The sequence below is a fragment of the Panthera onca genome, chromosome A1 (genome assembly GCF_046562875.1).
Source record: "Panthera onca isolate mPanOnc1 chromosome A1, mPanOnc1 haplotype 2, whole genome shotgun sequence".
Taxonomy (NCBI): Eukaryota; Metazoa; Chordata; class Mammalia; order Carnivora; family Felidae; genus Panthera; species Panthera onca.
The window spans coordinates 46,396,551-46,415,818 of record NC_138339.1 but is presented as its reverse complement, the minus strand read 5'-3'; the positions used below and the strand labels follow the sequence as shown (position 1 = coordinate 46,415,818).

At 44.3% G+C, this 19,268-nt stretch overlaps 1 protein-coding gene and 1 long non-coding RNA gene across 8 annotated transcripts in view; both read right to left on the bottom strand.

The window, feature by feature from the left end:
- GALNT10 (polypeptide N-acetylgalactosaminyltransferase 10) overlaps window positions 1-19,268 on the bottom strand; it is a 222,223-nt gene that overhangs the window by 113,440 nt on the left and 89,515 nt on the right. For all 7 annotated transcript variants that reach the window (XM_060634785.3, XM_060634789.3, XM_060634790.3 and 4 more), the window contains 2 exons: window positions 17,350-17,452; window positions 14,729-14,867 (listed from right to left, as the gene is read on the bottom strand). In XM_060634785.3, coding sequence (XP_060490768.3) covers window positions 14,729-14,867; window positions 17,350-17,452 — 242 coding nt within the window. The remainder of the gene's footprint in view (window positions 1-14,728; window positions 14,868-17,349; window positions 17,453-19,268) is intronic.
- LOC132680887 (uncharacterized) lies at window positions 336-8,550 on the bottom strand. Its single transcript, XR_009610742.3, has 2 exons — window positions 2,051-8,550; window positions 336-1,383 (listed from the first exon to the last, which is right to left on the bottom strand). It is a non-coding gene; the product is annotated as an uncharacterized LOC132680887 (long non-coding RNA).

Below are 19,268 nucleotides of genomic sequence, written 5' to 3'. Positions count from 1 at the left end.
CACATTTAGCACTGGGTCACCTTGGGGAAGTCACAGCCTCCCTAAGTCTCAGTTTCCACTTGGGTGAAATGGGGATATGATTCCGTCCTCCTGAGGCTGTCACAAGGAAGGAAAGAGATACCTTAGGTGAATACAGCATCTGGCTCATAAATGTGAGTTTCCATCATCAAGAGGCCACAGTGTAGGTCATTTTCCAGCAAATGGTTTCAGTATTCTGCTGTCCTTCCCTCTCTGTTTTGCATAAAGGATAGTCCCTTATAATAAAACATTCTCAGCAAGACTATGTCCAATGGGCTCTGGAGCTACCAAGAAGTTAAGAAGAAGTTATAAATAGCTCCAGGCTCTGGAACAAAAGGAAGAAACTGGGTTTTAGTGGGCAGAGTGTGAAAAGCTCCTGCCCCCCTATCCTCCCTCCAGATGTAGATCTGGGGCCTCTATGACACATCCCTTCAGCAAACCTTCTCTCCTCAGCTGGGGCTTGGCTCCCAGCCTTTCTGTACACCTCTCTGGGGGATGGGTCAGGTGCTGGCTTTCTCTTCAACAGCCTGGCTGGAATCAGAGGAGCCAGAAGATTAGTGTGACAACATGTGCCAAGGCTGACATCTTGACGAAGGTCCCTTTCCATTCAGGGAAGGCTTTGCTAAACGCCAGAAGCACCTACCGGCTCTTCCGTCTTCTCATCTCAGTGGACAGCGCAGAGGATCACAAAGGCTTGTTATGATTAATTATGCGCCATCCGTTCGTCACCACTGTTCCACCTCCTAACCCACACCAGACTTCAGATACAAGCAGTACTTAAGGGATCTTGGTTTGTGCTCTCTTTTCCTTCCCTTCTGAACTCACATTTTGGAAAGCCCTTCGTTCAGACCGTATCTAGTTTTAACACAGTTGTAAAAACAATGCAAAAAATTTTTTTAAAGCACACAGCGAAATCCAACAGTTTCTTCACATGGCTGTCCCACATGATAAAAGGTGGTCCTCCCACAGATGTAACACGCAAGGTATTCCATGTGCTCAAGCTTTAAACACAGGCTGACAGCAGGAAGGAGGAACTCTGGCTAATCAACATGGCATGTCAAGGTGCCCGGAACGATCGGCATGAAATAACCACCAGAAGGACCACACTTCAGATCGCAGTTAAATGCCAATCGCCAGGCAAACACCGTTAAGAGGAAATGGGCTTTAATTATCAAGATTCTTGATTCATGAAAGAGGAAAAAAGAAAAAACAAAATTGTAAAGACATGTGTTCAAGGAGGTTGCTGCCACTCTGTGTCCAGGAACAGAGAACTGAAAACCATTGGTATGCCCACCGACAGAACAAGGGCTGAGTAGGTTAAGTTCTTGTGGAATATTACACAGCTGTTAGAAATGTCTTGGAAATCTTAAATATGGAGAACAAACAGAAGGTTACTGAGGGGGTTGTAGGAGGGGGGATGGGCTAAATGGGTAAGGGGCATTAAGGAATCTACTCCCCAAATCATTGTCGCACTATATACTAACTAGATTGGATGTAAATTTTAAAAAAAAAAAAAAAAAAAAAAAAGAAATGTCTTGGAAACATGACTGCAATATAATAAGTAAAAAATGCTGCTACTTGTAGAGGGGTGCCTGGGTGGCTCAATGGGTTAAGCATCTGACTCTTAACTACAGCTCGGGTCATGATCTCATGGTTTGTGAGTTCGAGCCCCACATCTGGCTCTGGGCTGACAGTGCAGAGCCTGCTTGGGATGCTCTCTCCCTCTCTCTCTGTCCCTTTCCCGCTCATTCTCTCTCTACCTCACTCTCTCTCTCTAAAAATAAATAAATAAACTTATTTTAAAAAGCTACTTGTAGAATAAAATATGTATAGTACCACCAGATTTTTGTAAAAACAAAACCAAACCAAAAACAAACCCCTTCATATGTCTATATATGTTCCATAAACAAAGAAAAAAAAAACTACAAGAGGGCTAAACTGTTAGCTTTCACTACCTGGGCAGATTTAGGATTGGAGGTGGGTGATTGGGGGGGGGACAATTGATTTATTCCCCCCCACCCCCGAGGTTTACAGTCAGGGGTGAACGATGTCCTTATCTATGCAACACGGCTCCCCAACAACCTGCTCCACTTGTCTCACCACCACACTGCACCGGATGCCACCTTAATGAACGGAGAGAACAGATAATCACCCTTATCTTACAGTCATCTTTCTCCTTTTCCTTAAACCCTTTCAAGGCCAACACCACTTCGAAATCAAACTCATCTCTGTAACCACTTTTATTGAGTGTTATTTGTCTGCTCCGGACAAACATGTATTACCTTCAGCACGGTGAGTGAAATGCAACCTGAGTAGTCTTCTGCTTGTGTCTATTTATATTTATCTAGCCAATCCTGCTCGCTATGCCTGGCCCAAGAACCTTGACGCACAAAGGATTCGAATTTAAAAACTGTCTCCCTCCTTCTCTGTGAGGAATAGGTCTCAGTCTGCTGTGTGTGAAGCAGCAGAAAGAGCATGTGCTTGGATCCAGGTTTGAGTCTTCTCTGCTTTCTACTGGCTGAGCTCAGCTGAGGTTCAGTTTGTGCGTCTGGAAAATGGAGCTAGTGATCCCCGTTAGATACAAACAATTTCAGAGAGGCTGGAGTTACAAAGAGTTGTAACAGTGTTTTTGTAAACGAGAAGACAATGTTGAAACCTAAAGGAAAAAAAATATGATCACACAAAACCTCAAAGTGGGAAGAAGTAAATCGAGGCAGGCTGGTAAAGTGCTCAGCCCCATGCTTGGCACACAAGCACTTGATAAATGGGAGACACTGTTATTACTCATGGAGAACACAGCATCCATTTCTAGAAGACTTAGAAAATGCATTTGTCTGCAGAAATGATAAAAGAACACAAACCACACATCAGCTCATGGGGATGTCAAGTGGTTTTTGCCTAGCATAAATTGTAGGGGATATATATGCCCGTTTTGACACACAGCCATTTTTGCTTACAAGCCATTTATCTCCGTAATTTCAACCCAAGGGCTGAATTCACTGAAATCCGCTTTTAAAATTACAGAAAAGAAGTCAATTGGAGAGATTTTGTTGGCTGCCATTTTATTGTAAGGCTCATGAGGACCTTTAAATTCCGATATTAGGTCCGATGGGTCAATCACTGTTGTCTGTTCAGAAGAGAGTCGTTTAATTTCAGAGGAGAACTGATTTGAGCCTCCTGAAAAATCAGTGATGCTCCCAAGGAAATCTGGACTTTTTCCTTTCCCAGCTCACAAATCACTCAGGCGACAGCCCTTCTCTCCGCCCTCCTGCCCCTACCTACACAACCGCCCTGCTAACAGCTGCCAAACTAGGGAGGCTTCACCCCTCCCGGCCTGAGCATCTCGGGGGTGCTCATCTTATACTGAAGTACTCCATTATACAAGTGCCAAGCAAGCTCACTCCAGCACACGAATCATGATAAAAAGGGTAAAAACTGCTAATACTTACTAAATATGTCTTCCAAGCCTGTCACTGTTCTACAGAGGGTCTGACAAACCTCTCCGCACCGTGGCGGGTGGGAGAGGGGTGGGTGCGGACTCCAGCCAGTCATTCCCATTGCCCACGGTGGGTGGGGGTGGGCACGGCTCCTGCCGTGACCCGAACATGCGCACAAACTCCGTCATCCCACACACCACACCGCAGACCACAGCCGATCTTGGATCATTTTTAGATTTACTATCCATTACGCCTCAAACACTTCTTGCTATTCAAGGAAAGCAAGTTAATTAAAACCACAATAGAAACACAGCAACTCAAAAAGGATCCCGTCACCATTCCCATTTTTCACAACATAAATGGCACCGTTTATTAAACTGCCTACTTGACCTCGTCACTTGGATGTTCAAGAATGTCTTAAACTTGGCTGAAATAGAAATCTTGATTTTCCCCAAATCTGCTCTTCTCCAAGCCTTTGTTCCTGCAAATGGCAACTCCATCTTCTTCACAGTTGCTCTGGCCAAAAACCTCGCATTGTCTCAGTCTCTTCTCTCTCTCGCTCTTTTTTTTTTTTTTTTCCATATCCATATTGTCTACAAGTAAATCCCATCATCTCCACCTTCAAAATATTTCTAGAACGTGGCCACTGCTTCTCTGCTCCTTCTCTGCCACGGTGGTCTGAGTCATTGTCCCTCTTCTCTGCCCGCCTGGCTGTAATAAACTCCTAACTGGCTTCCCTGCTCCACTCTTGGCCGCCTACAGTCTATTCTTAACATAGCAACTGAAGTGATCCTTTGAAAATGAAAATCAGACTATGTCGCTCAGTGCTCAAAACTCTCCAGAGTTTCCCGTTTTACTCCCTTTGGTCAAAGCCAAAGTCCCACCGTGGCCCTGACATCTCTCCAGGCTTGCTTCTCATCACTTTCCTCCTGGCTCACTGGGCTCCATAAGGCAAGCATGATGGCCCTGGGGCCTTTGCACGTATTGTTTCTTCTGCCTGCAGGCCTCTTCCCCCAGTTAACTGCCCTGCTAGATAGACCTCACACTTCTTCATATCTCTGTTCATATGTCATCTCATCAGAGAGGCCTCCCACCAGCAGGGAAATAAAAATCCATTCCATTCCTATTACTTTCTCTACCCCTCTGTTTATGTTTCTTATATCATTTATCACCATCTGAAAAAATAATGCATTTATTTATGACCTCTTCCACCCAGTAGAATGTAAACACCAGGAAAAAAGGAAATTTTGGCTATTTTGTTCATTGCTGTTTCCCCAGGGACTAGCCTATACAATAAGCACACATGGTAGGCACATGATAAATATTTGCTGAATGAATGAATGAATGAATGACTCACAGAGACAGTTAACAGTGACTAACAGGCTTGAGATTTCCTTAAGGCAGGGACTGACACTTGATTGTTTTCGTATAAATGAGTAGGGGCTAGCTGTATTTTAGGTGGGCTACAGACTCGGGGTGGAGGAGTGGGAAAGAAGCCCAGTGACTTTAGATTAGGTTCCTGATTTAATTAGCTCTGGGTACATCCATGACATGGCCGTGCAGGGGGCAGGTTACATCCCTGGCCTTTCTTGCTCAGGTTTACATCACCATTTGAGAAGATTCTCGGAGTACCAATAAAGATCAGGCTTTCCTGGTTCTCAAACCCTCAGCATCAGCAAGGCCACACTATCAAGGGGGGGAGGTGGTTGTCCTTGAATAGGACCTCAGCATTGCCAGCTCTCCTGGGCCCATGGGGCCATTTCCCCCTCAGGGCTTTTCCTCTTCCTGATTCCCTACCTCTTTTTCTGGGCGTTTTGGATACTGCAATGGTTAGCAAACCACAACAACAAATCCATTTCCAACTAAACTCTAGTTAGAACTCAGGGTGTACCTGTGTGACTTTTGCCCCAGATCCCTTTCCCTCCCCCATTTTGATTCTTCTATTTGCTGATCTGAAAAAAAGGTGAGTAATGACAATGATAACAATAACAGCACCTGTCCAATCTGTTCATGAGGGACGCTGGTTGATAATGTAATTTTGTCGCAATATCTTCGCCTTGTTTTAGTATCAGGGTAATGCTGAGTTCACAATGAGTTGGAAAGTACTCCACTCTCTTTAATTTTTTGGAAGAGTTGGTGTAGAAGAGTTGTTTGTATTATTTCTTAAATTCTACTTCGTGGAATTCACCAATGAACCCATCTGGGCCTAAAGTTTTCTTTGTAGGGAGGTTCTTAACTATAATATCAATTTCTTTAATATATATAGGACTATTTTGGTTAATTATTTCCTTTTTGAGTGAACTTCCAAGGAATTTATCATTTCAACTAAGTTGCTGAATTTACAGGCATAAAGTTGTTCAGGATATTCCTTTACTATTCTCCTAATCATTATAGAATCTATAGTTACATCACCTCATTCCTGATATTGGTAATTTGCGTCTTCTCTTTCTCATCAGTCTGGTTAGAAGTTAATCCATTTAATTGACCATCTCAAAGTGTCAGCTTTTGGTTTCATTGATTTTTTCCCTATTGTTTTTCTCCTATTGTTTTTCTCTTTTCTACTTCATTGATCTCTGCTTTGATCTTTTTAAAATTTCCTTTCTTCTGTTTATTTTGGATTAACTTGTTCTTATTTTTCTGGTTTCTTAAAGTAGAAGCTGGTGTTGTCAATTTGACACCATTTTTCTTTTCTAATATAAGCATTTAATGCTACAAATTTCCCTGTAAGTACTGCTTTAGTGACATCCCACAAATTCTGATATGTTGTTTTCATTACCATTCAGTTCAAAACATTTTTTTTTAATGTTTATTTATTTTTGAGAAAGAGACAGAGCATGAGTGGAGGAGGGGCAGAGAAAGAGGGAGACAGAATACAAAGCAGGCTTCAGGCTCTGAGCTATCAGCACAGAGCCCGACTCGGGGCTCCAACTCACGAACCGTGAGATCACGACCTGAATTCGAAGTCGGATGCCCAACAGACTGAGCCACCTAGGTGCCCCAGTTCAAAACGTTTTCTAATTTTCCTTTTGATTTCTTCTTTGACCCATCTGTTATTCATAAGTGAGTTATAGTTTCCAAACATTTGGAAATGTTAAGAGACTGTTCTGTTATTGGTTTCTAAATTTAATTCCACTGTGGTCAGAAAACATACTTTGTATCACTTGAATCCTTTTAAATTTATGGAGACTTGTTTTCCAACCCAGAATATGATCAATCTTGGTAAATGCTCTGCATGTACTTGAAAAGCATGTACACTCTGCTGTTATCGGGTAGAATGTTCTATAAATGTTAACTGGGTCATGGGGTTGATGACGCTGTTAAAGCCTACTATATCCTTGCTGGTTCTACTTGTTCTACCAATTTTTGAGAGAAAAGTGTTAAATCTCATAGTTGTGGCTATGTCTATCTCTCTTTGCAGTTCCATGAGTTTTTGCTTCATGTATTTTGAAGCTCTCTTACGAGGTACATAAATATTTAGGGTTGCTATATTCTCTCTCACTCCTTTTTTTTAAATGTTTATTTATTTTTGAGAGAGAGAGAGAGAGAGAGAGAGAGAGTGAGCACGCATGAGAGCAAGTGGGGGAGGGGCAGAGAAAAGGGAGACAGAATCTGAAGCAGGCTCCAGGCTCTGAGCTGTCAGCACAGAGCTGACGTGGGGCTCGAGCCCAGGTACTGAGAGATCATGACCTGAGCCAAAGTCAGACACTTCACCGACTGAGACACCCCAGTGCCCGGTTGGTATGTTCTCTTAATGAAGGATCCCTTTATTAAATTATTAAACTACCTTCTTTATCCCTGATATTCTTTGTTTTGAATTCTACTTAAACTGACATTAAATCAGCCACCAAAGCTTCCTTTTGATTAGTGTTAGCATGGTAGATTTCCCCTATCTTTTTACTGTCATTTGTACCTTTATATTTAAAGTGTGTTTCTTGCAAGCAGCATGGAGTAGAATCTTGTTGTTTTTTTATCTAATTGGGTAAAAGGCAGAGAGTTCTGCCTTATAACTGAAACAATTAGTGCATTTACATTTAATGTGATTATTGATATGGTTAGGTTAAAGCCCATCATCTTGGTATTTGCTTTCTATTTGTCCTTTCTGACCTCAGTTCCCTTTTCTCTCTTTTTCTGCCTTCTTTTGGGTTAACTGAATATTTTCCATTATTCAATTTTACCTCCCTTGTTGGCTTATTTGCTGTAACTCGTTGCTTTGCTTTTTAGTGCTTGCTTCATGATTTATAGGATACATTTTAACAGTATACCTTCAAATGATACTATGTCACATAACAAGTAGCATGAAAATCTTATAGTAGTATATTAGCATCTCTCCTCTCTGACCTCTACGCTGGCATACATGTATAACTTTACATAGGTTTAAAACCCAACAATATGTTACTATTATTTTTGGTTACTCTGTCAGATATCTTGTAAAAAGATTTAAACAATAAGAAATAGTGTATATCTACCCACATAGTTACTATTCCCAGTGATCTTCATTCTTTGTAAATGAAGATCCCTATTTCTACCTGTTACCGTATTTTTTTTCCCCTAAAGGACTTCTTTTAACATTCTTTATAGTACATAACTGCTGTGATAAATTCTTTCAGTGTCTGACAAGTCACTATTTTGCCTTTATTTTTGAAAGATACTTTCACTGGGTGTAGAATTCTAGGTTGGTAGAGTTTTTGCTTTTCATACCTTAAAGATGTTGTTACACCATGCTCTTGCCTCTATCGTTTCCACTGAGAATTCTGTCATTTTTGTCTTTGGTCCTTTCAGTTTTATTTCTCTGTCTAGTCTAAAACTTTGTCTTCATCACTGGTTTGTAGCAATTTGATGATGATATACAGTGGTGTCATTTTACTCCTGTTTCTTAAGATTGGGTTTCATTGTGCTTCTTAGATTTGTGGTTTTATAGCTGTCACTCAACTTGGAAAACTTTTGGCCATTATTTTTCTCTTCCCTTTCATAAGACTCCAATTACATGGACATTTGATTGCTTAACGTTGTCCCACAGTTCATCAATGCCCTTTTTATTTTGAAAAATTGTTCCTCTGTATTTTGAGTAGTTTATTTTCCTACTCTTCAGCTTCACCCTTCCCCCCCGCGCCCCCCCCCCCCCCCGCAATATCTAGTCTGCCATTCATCCCATACACTATTTTTCATTGCAGACTTTGTTGGTTTCATTTCTAGAAGCTCAGTTTGGGTCTTTTTAAATTGTCCATGTGTCTATTTAATTTTTGAAACATATGGAATATAGTAATAATAAATGTTTTAGTGTCCTCTGCTAATTCTAAAATCTGTGTTAATTCTGGGCTTTTTTTTTTAAAGTTTATTTATTTTATTTTGAAAGAGACAGAGGCAGCGCACTTGGGAGAGGGGCAGAGAGAGAGAGAGAGAGAGAGAGAGAGAGAGAGAGAGAGAATCCCAAGCAGGCTCCACACCATCAGCACGGAGGCCGACATGGGGTTCAAACCCACAAACTGAGATCATGACCTGAGCCAAAACCAAGAGTTGGACGCTTAACTGACTGAGCCACCCAGATGCCCCTGGGTTGGTTTTGATTAGTATTAATATTCCTCATTAAGGGCCTGTGAACTCTGGCCTCTTTGGTCTCCTTGGACTTCTTCTCCTCAACTCAGGAAGTCCTCTGGGCTCCACTTGGGTTCCCCTCCCCATACCATGGCCTGGAAACTCTCTTGAGACAAAAGTTGGGGTACCTGTAGGGCTCACCTCATTTGTTTGCCACCTCTTAAGATTTACGGCCTGTCACTGACTGATGTCCAATGTCTTACAAACCATTGCTTCACACGGTTTGCCTTTAGTTGCTGTTATTTCAGGCAGGAGAGGGTCCTGTTACTCTGTCTTGGCCCCTAAATAGCATTTTTTGTGTGTCTGTGTGTACATTCATATTTGGGGCCCTATTATTATCATTACAACTAGTGCTATAAATGTGGCTGATTTAAACTTGTGTTGGCAACCGGTCTTTCTTTCCAGAGTATATATTTAATAAATGTGTGTCAAAATGTATAGACTGTAATTGGCTCCCTTGTTGCTTTTGTAACCTGTTGGAGATGTAAAGGCGATCAATAGAACACTGGCCTATTATAATAATATAAACTTCTAAGTTCTTTTGAGGAAATTCAGCCCATACCATAAATCAACCAAGTTAATTTCACAAAAAGGAATCTGGTAGATTTGGGCCTTTTATTGCAACAAAGATTCCATTCAGGTTCATTCATTACTGAAAGCTAAACCAAGGGACTGGGTAAAGCAGGTCAGGAGTGTAGATGGTTTTCACTCCTACCATGAATGTTCTCTGACGGCTTTCAGATGGATGGTCTTCGCACGGGAGAAAAATGACCATTTTTTCAGAGGAGAAGTTTGCACAGGAAGCTTTGGACCCCAGCCACTTCAGCAGTCGGGGCTGTTGCCATCAGCTCTGTGCCCTGGAGGGGCCTCCATGGACGGTCGCCATGCGGCCCAACCCGCCTCCTGGGGAGCAGGGGAAGCGGGCCAGCGCACCAGCCATCCTCTGTTCCTGCTCCCTCGGCAGGGGGTACAGAGGGCAGGCCCGCTGAGCCAGTTGGCCACCTCCCATTTACAAGCCCCAGCAAGTCGGGTCAGACTGCCCTCTTTCCCTTCTCTGGGTCTCCATGGTCCTTGGTGCAGCTTCTGGTGGAAGCAAATGCAGCTGGCACAAACAGTCCCTCAATCCTGTTCTTGATGTGATGTTGCCAAAATTCAGTTGGAAGAAGTAAAAGGCAAACATTACCTCAGCTCCTGATGGAGTTGTTTCAGCTCAAAGAAACCAGAGGGAGGGAGTGTCTCCACTGCTCTAATCTCACACATTTCTGAGGTCTGCAGGAAAGATCCACCCCCCGTCCTCTCCCCTCCCCAGCCCAGGAAGAAAAGGAATAGCTCTTCAAGACATCTGTCAACTCATTTCTGGAATGTCCGCTTCCACACCTAGGGATTCTGAAAAGCCAGGGGGTCAGGAGAGAGGGGCGGGGAGTGTCAGGAGCACTGGATTTAGTGACATCCTTCATGGTGACTTAGATGCTGGTGGGGTGGCTGGGAACAGAGGAGCCTGAGGTGTCCTTTGGCTCAATTCACACCCACCTAGAACAGTGCTTCCTCACCTCACTGATGCCCTGGACCCCTCTGCCAAGCTGGTGAAGCCTATGGTCACTTCTCAGAGCAGCTTGTATAATGCATAAAATAAAGCAGATCAGGTTATAAAGGAAATCAACTGGACTGGGATACAGTTATCAAAATAATTTAAAAATCTGAAATATAGTAATAAAAGTGTTTCCTTATTAACACATTAATCAACACGATCTAGTGGCTGTTCTAAAAACTACCTTCACTTCAAAGTAGTGATGAGCATTCATTACATTTCTAGATATCTATCAAGTGATGTAAAAGTAAATGATTTCTTTTGGGGACAAATTCACAGGTGCTTTGTTGCCTACAGTCGTAACAGAAAGGAACACCATGTTTCAGTTAGAGGTTAGTGAAAAGAAAAACACAGTGTTTTCCACATCCAGAGTTTTAGAGGCTCCTGAATTCTATCCACAGACTTGTCTGTGGGCCCCGGGACTCCGAAATTAAGAAGAGCTTTCTTTTTTCTGAACTGTTGGGAAAGAGTTGTGCACTGGAGACATGGGGGCCAGGCCCCAACCTGGGGGCCTCTATCCAGCTGAGAGACTCGAACTTTTAAGCCCAAGGCTGTGCACTTCTTGCCTACTTTTCTACTTGCAATGTCTTCCCACAAAGGCCGGTGCTGGGTGGGGGTGTCCTTGGGAGTTCCAAAGCACCCGGAGTCTACCCTTATTGCTGATCTTCTCATCTGCGGTGTGATGACCTGCTTAGCCCATCTGTCCCCACCTCTTGCACGAGGCAACAATCATGGCTCATTTATTGTTGTGTTCCTGATGTCAAGCACAGGGCTTGGCACGTAGCCCATTCATATATATTTAGTGACTCAACAGATGAATGGACAGATGAAAGCTGTGTCCACACCTAGCTTCTCCCTCTCGTTATAAAAATATTCCTTGATTGACACCAGTACTTCTCAGCCCTGGTTATGTAAGTGAGAATTGCTTCCCAAGGCTTCAGAAAATACTGAGACCCAAGATGGACCCCCCACCCCCACCCCCCAGAGATTCAGACTCCAGTGGTCTGGGGTGGGACCGTGGCCCTTGTACATCTTTAAAACCACCCCAGAAACAGCCAGAGTTGAGAGCCCACAGAGCCACAGAACAGCGGCTGAGGTGAGGGTATAATGTCCCCAGATGAACTTCTTTCGTAGAGCCAGCAAGATGAAATTAGTGTAGAATTCTGAACTCTGCAAGGGGCTAAACACATAAATTGAGTTTCTGACCCTCGGAGTTAGGTCACAGCTCTGTATCCAGCAACATCAGTGATATCTGAACTACATTCTCAGACTTCGATGAAAAATCTTGGGCTTGACAGTAAAGACCACGAAACAAATTGCAAATGCCATGGACAAGTGCTCCGAGCTCCGAGGCCCCACACTCCCTGCCCTCACAGCAAGAAGTCCCATGAATGGGGCCCATCCTGGATAAACAGCACCCCTTTTGGGTACAGATTCCTAGCTGTGTGGTTTCCTCATCTACAAAGCAGAGATGATAATAAGGCCAATCTCACAGCACTGCTGTGGGAACTGAAAGATAGGAATAGGGCAGAAAGCATTTCGTAAGTAGCCCAAACATGCCACCAAGATTAATTCTTTCTTACAGGCTTGCTTCAGTTTAGGTCACTTCACTTTACTGTGTTCTGTAGATACAGTGTTTTTTACAAATTGAAGGCCTGTGGCGACCCTGTGTTGAGCAAATCTGTTGGTGCCATTTTCCCAACAGTATTTGGTCACTTCATGTGTGGGCCACATACTGGTAATTCGCACAATATTTCAAACGTTTTCATTTTTGTTATTATATCTGAATTGCTGCAGTCTCATGATAAAACCAAAATGGATGAGGACTTGCTTCCTATGGATGAGCAAAGACAATGGTTTGTTGAGATGGAATCTACTCCTGGTGAAGATGTGTGAAGACTGTTGAAATGACAACAAAGGATTTGGAACATTACGTAAACGGGAGTCGATAAAGCAGTGAGGTGAGGTTTGTGAGGACTGATTCTGGTTTTAAAAGAAGTTCTCTTGTGGGTAAATGCTATCGAACAGCATCACATGCTACTGAGAAATCTTTCTTCCAAGGAAGAGTTCATCAACGCAGCAAACTTTATTGTTTTCTTTTAGGAAATTGCCACAGCCACCCTGGTCTTCGGTAAGCACCACCCTGATCTGTCAGCAGCCATCCACATTGAGGCCAGACCCTCCACCACTGAAAGCCGAGACGATGGTTAGCATCTTTAGCAACATATATGTTTTAATGTTTACTTATTTTTGAGAGAGAGAGACAGAGTACCAGCCGGAGAGGGGCAAATACAGAAAGAGAGAGAGGGAGACACAGAATCGGAAGCAGGATCCAGGCTCCAAGCCGTCAGCACAGAGCCCAACACGGCGCTCGAACCCATGAACCCGCGAGATCATGACCTGAACCGAAGTCAGACACCTATCCAACTGAGCCACCCAGGCGCCCCACTTTTTAGCAATATTTTTAATTAAGGTGTGTACGTTGGTTTTTAGACACAATGCTATTGCACACTTAACAGAAAACAGTTTAGTGTAAATACAACTTTTGTATGCATGAGGAAACCAAAAAATTCATTTGACTCACTTTGTTGCGGTGGTCTGGAGCACAGCCGGCAGTATCTCTGAGGTGTGCCTGTACTGCTTTCTACCAACTGTGTTCTTACAGGTGCAAAGATCTTATGGATTACAGATGCTACGTCAGACTCCCTGCTTTCAAGTTCCAGCTCCACTAATCAGCTGTGCCATCGTATGCAAATTACCTAACCTTTTTGTGCCTCAATTCCTTACCTGTAAAATGATGATAATAAAGGTACATAGGTCGTTGGTTTTTGGAAGGTTTGGCCGAATGAGGTAAGCGCTTAACGTACCTAGAATATCTTCTAAAACTTAAGCTTTGCAACAGAACCTGGAGGGCTTGTTAAAACATGGATTGCTGGGTGCCTCCCAAGAGCTTTAGCTGCAGTAGATCTAGGCTGAAACTGTGAATCCGCGTGTCTCATAAGCTCCTAGGTGCCCATGACGTTGCTGGTCCGAGAACCACACTCTGAGAACCACTGGCTAAGAATGATGCCTGGCATGCAGTAAGCACCTAGTAAATGTCAGCTGCTATGATCTTTTCCTGGGCTCTACTTTCTTAATTCCTGGGCAGCACATTTTATGCTCTGGTGCCACTCAATACCGCCTTCCTGTAGAATTCCCATCTGAATTCCCATTCTAGACTCCCATTCTACCTTTGGTGGTAGTGTGGACCCAAGATAAGCTGCACCAGCATCACATGGGGGCTTGTTCATAATGCAAGTTCTTGGGTCCTGACCCACATCTATTGAATCAGGATTTATGGGGGTGAGGCTCAAAATCCTGGGCTCTAACATCCTTCCAGGTGATTGTACTGCACACCAACTCTAGGCACTACCGCTCTAGCAGAAAATCACCACGACCACAACAGCTCTACTGAAGGCACCTAGGGAGGCAGGACAGCCTCAGGTCCAGAGTCTAGTTTTTGGTTGAGCTGGAGACCTGGCTCAGCTTCTTGGCCGCCTGTGGCCTTACAGGACTTACGACATTTAAAGCAAACGAAGTGCCTGGACATGATACCTGTTCAATGGATGTTAGCTGCCATTATTATCTCTTTATCATCGTTAAAATGTGTCCTGTCTCAAAATGACTTGAGGTAGCTTATAAAAAAAAAAGACACAAATACCCACGTGCACACAGCAGCTAAAACAAAGTCCCCTGTTTAAGAAAAGGAAATAAAAATGTATCTCCTCACGGAGAGCACAAGGGTTGAAGCTGTCGTTGCAATGGTCTGAACTTGAGTTTTGAACTTCCCCGTGGGCCAAAGAGGGGAAATGCAGAGGATACATGGGTCCCACTGCCTGCAAAGGGGAAGGAGACTGGCTGTCTTTCATCCCTCTGCCACATGATCGCTAAATCTAGGAGACTTGGATCACACAAACCTCCGCACCAAGGCCCGGGCTACCAAGGAGGGAATTTCCTCCAGCAGCGCTTTATGTACCTGTTTCTTTAATTAATTCTCATCAAGAGCCACCAGCAAAATCCTTAGATCCCAGAAGATGAGAGATGTTACACTCACTTTGGGTGTCGAATATCAGGGAGAGAGCGATTCAGGGAGATTTTATCGCTGACGTAAATGTTAAATCCATTTTCTCGGTAGGCCTGATCCACTCGCTCAGCGTCGGTCATGGGGTAAGGTCTCCCTTGTTCTCCATTTCCTAGGAGAAAAGAGCAAAGTCAGTGTTGCTAACTGAATGGGGTGGGGGAAGAAGGATGAAAAATATAATTAAGCCACAGAGGTAAAACTTTAGCCTTGGATACAGAGCGGACCTCCAGATTTTGTGAGGTGGGGATATAAAGTGGGGGAGGGGAATGAGGGTTTATTCAGCCATGGCCATGCCATGTACTTGTCCTCATGTAATGCCCACAGCAAGCCATCAGGGTGGACTTGTGAACCTCATTCTACAGATGGATAAACTGAGAGTCAAGAAGGTCATAAAAGCAGGTCTGTGGGCTCCAAAGCCCATGCTTCCCCAATCCGCCAGGGGCCCCAAACACTCCTGACCATGGATCCTACCACTGGGATGGAAGGCTGGGTCTACTTAAGAGCTGACCAACCACGGGCCAGTCACACCAACTCTCTGAGTTTCAAATGTGAAGTTGCATCCATGACAGAATTTGTGAACGATAAATCACTTACACTCCTGTAAGGAATAGGGTTACCCTCTAGGCAAGGCAGACTTCATATGCAAATAAAAATGGCCACAAATGATAAAAGATGCTTTGATCTTTTAAGCCAGCAAACAATTAAGATCTGTCTAGCCTAGGCCAGGATTGCCTGAAAAATGTTGCTTTGGGTCATGGATTTGGGGGGATAATGCGCTAGCTGTCCTTTGTCTACACAATCCATTTGGGGAAAGAGACCCTGATGGTCCAGGAAATTATTCTCTGGGTTCTCAGGGTGCAGATGGTGAGTATGAATGTCCACACCAACCCCTGCAATAACAGCCCCAGAATCTGCAATTGGAGAGAAATGGTCATAAAAGCAGCTGATTAAAAATCACCTCATCTTCTGGAGCCTGTGGTCTGAGCAACACCCTATTTACTTTGCAAAGTAAACACTGACAACATCAGCTTGACAGGAAGGTGCAAGCTGAGAGGTGGGGCCAAGGCCTGCACCTACAGCCTTGTGGCTCCAGCCAGATGAGCGAGAGAGGACGCCGCCATCTTGTAACGCTCCATGAGAAGACGCTGCTGCCTAGTGCCCAGGCCAGATTCCGCAAGGGACACAAATGCAGCAAGCAGAGAAAGAAGAGCCAGAAGAAGCCAGGAGGGAAGTTTCAGGAGTGGCTACCGGGAAGCAATTCAGAGCTCAGGCCCTAGAATCTGGCAGAGTACAGCTTAAGGCCCAAACCTGCCACTCCCAGCAATGTCGCCCTGGGCATGCCATTAGCCTCTCGATGATCGGGGTTTGCTCTTTGTACTAACAGGGATAAGAAGGGCCAATGTAATGACTAAGGAGACAATGCCACGCCAGATGCCTGGCACAGAGTTCACACTCAACACAAGCTGGTTATTATTATTCTTAATACCGTTTCCACTGCTTACTCTTTCCTTGCTAGTTAGCCCAATGTTCTAATAATTCTGGTATATCTGTCTGGAGAATCAGCTCTTTTCAAATGTTTCCTCTTCCAGCTTAAGCGGAACCCACCCCCACTTCATTTTAAATCACTGGCTTATAGAAAAATACATGTCATGTCTTTAGATTTCCCTGACCATCAGTTATTATATCAGCTCTATTTGGAAGCTTGCTATAGTCTGGGTTTTTTTTTTTCATAATGTAATCTAAAAAAAAAAAAAAAAAATCAATAGTGGTGGTGCCTTTAACTGGGATGAAATGAATAAAATACCAATCCCTCTATTTGTACAGTGCTTTCCAGCCTTGTAAAGTTGCTTCAAATCTGTCCCTTTCCTTGTCACAACAACACCCAGTCCGTGGTGTCGGGGCTACCCTCCTGACCCCTAAGTCCAGGCTCTCTAGAGACGACTCTCCACGTAATTTCTATATACTACCCCCCCCAACCCTTCCCAACTCCCTGGTGTAACAGGAACTGCTCCAAAGACTAATTAGCCAAAGAAAACTTGAGCCGAAGCCTGCTAACTCCATTCAGTCTTATGGCTACAGAGCTGGGTAGGGATCAACTCTGTCCTCCAGAGCTGGGTTCAAGTCCCAAGCCTGCCTCTTTCTCACTGCGTGACTGCAGGCAGATTACCCTGCGTCTCTGAGCTATGGGCCCCTTCTCGTCAAATGGGCCACAAAGGGTGACTTGGGGTTTCACTGAGAAAATGTACAAAGTGTGCAGCACGGGCCTCCATGCTCACTGTAGGTGTTTAATAAATGTTGGCTCTTATCACGACTGCTCTTCATTCTAGTGGCAAAATACCTCATGAGGAGGAGACATCTACTCCCCAATAAAGGTAGTAGGGACAACTCTTGAAGGCAGTGGACCTGATGGTGTGAGTGGAGAAAGGGGTCAGCTAACAGGTGAAGAGGGGGACCCCCAGGAAGCAGGGGGAGGGAGGATGGTAAATGGAGAGGGAGGCAACAGGAGGTACAGACATGCCTTCTAAACACACACACACACACACACACACACACACTTCACAGGACCTGCCAGCTGGCAATACCACTCTCCATACCTACGCGCTGGGCGTCCCTCCTGATGGCTTCTTGGTCATGCCAATCCTTCAGCTTTTGCCCATCTCCCAGGAAAAATATCTTCTTCTGCTGATTGTGGGAGCCCTTAAAAAAAAAAAAAAAAAAAAAAAACATAAAAACTGTGAAAAAGAAGGAAAGGGGAAATAAATTTAGTAACAGAGTCCCAGAAACTGCACTACCTATGGGACCTGTTGGTTTTGACTGATGGTCTGTCACCATTTGTTCATTTATTAATTCCCTCAATATACCTCTGTTAGCACTGGCCATATGCCAGTCAGGTGAGCAAAGGTCAGAAGGATGACAGGTACACATGTCTACCCTCCTGGAACTACAAACCAGCAGGAGAGAAAACAGATGGACAGACCTTCCTTTCCCCCAAGGGAGAAAGCAGTAAGTGTGACTCTGTCCAACAGAAATCTAACATGAGCCACAAATGTGAGCCACACGTGTAACTTTAGATTTTCTAGTATTCACACTAAAAGAAAAAAACAAACAAAAACCAGATGAATTAGGTTTATATAAAAAATAAAATATATTTTATTTAACCCAATATACTCTACCTAAAATATCGTCATTGCGAAGGTACTAGGTTTGAAATCAGGTGTATTTTGTACTTGTGTTCACCTTAATTCAGAGCTTCCCAGGTGCTCAGTAATCAGAGGTGGCTCGTGGCTACATACTGGACAAGGCAGGTAAGCAAACCTTACTTAGATCAGAGGCCTGGAGACAAGGCCCCAGGTGTTCACTTCCACCTGGGAGAACCGGAGATAATTTCACAGACGTGAAGGCATTTGGGCTAAGCTTCAGGTAAGCAGAAATGAGAGGCAGGGGCATAGACTTCCAGGTGTGGTGGAGAGTGGCCAGAGCTGGGCTGGGCCTGAGGAGCTCTGAGCACAGAAGCAGAAGCCAGCTCTTGGTCACCTCTACAGTCCCCAGAAGAGCCTAGTCCCCAAGAGGGTGAACATTTGGCCAGTGTGTGTGGAGTGTATGAACAAGCAATTGGATGGCTGAAAAAAAATGGGAAAATACAGCAGCCACAAGAGAGCAGCTCCCTGGGGCCAGGCTCTGAAGGCATTTCCTGTGTCTGGGAGATGAGCCCATCCTGGTGTGCCCATTAGGAAGCAGTTTCCCTAATTAAAGGAGTTGCATGCCACTGTCTGGGGTCATCACAGGGCACCAGATGTTTCCCCATGCCAACAGTGAAGTCTAAACACTTGGCCCCGGGGCTCAGTTAGAGCCTTCCCCAGGTAACGCTGCGCTGCATGGCTGTTTAAATGTCTTCCTGTGTTCACGAAAATGAGAATGGCTTTCCACATCACCTTGCCCATTAAAAATCTTGCAGACTTGTTCTTGCCACTGTGGCATGCAGGAGGCAACAGTCCTTTTTCCTATGTAATTAGCTACGAAGACCCGCAGCATGTGACACGCTGTGACATTAGCACTAACAAGAAGCCACCAGAAGAAAATCATCCCCAAGCCAATTTTTTAAGTCTCTGGCTGATCCTTGTGTTAGCAGATTTTCCACAACGGCTCAATATCCTTACATCAGCTCTAATGATAATCGCAATCCTTTGCATTCATTCCCTCTCCTACGGACCTCTCTGAGTTGCAAGAAACAAATTCTGAAAGTTAGCATGCCAGACGTGTTGGTCAGAGAGGGAAGGAAAACTGTGAAAACAAAGGCCACGTGCCTGCAAACAGTTCTCGGGGCTCTCAGAAAACACACAGGCTGCGCCGGAAGCCCCTTCAGCAAGTTTCCACTGCATTCAGCTACATTTCTACAGGAGACACTCAGCGCTGCTTTGGGACGAGGGGTTCCAAGAGGAGGAGCTTGGCCCCCTTTGAACCACACCAGCAATGCATCTGTCTGTTTTCTGTACCAGGATTCCATGCGGGATTT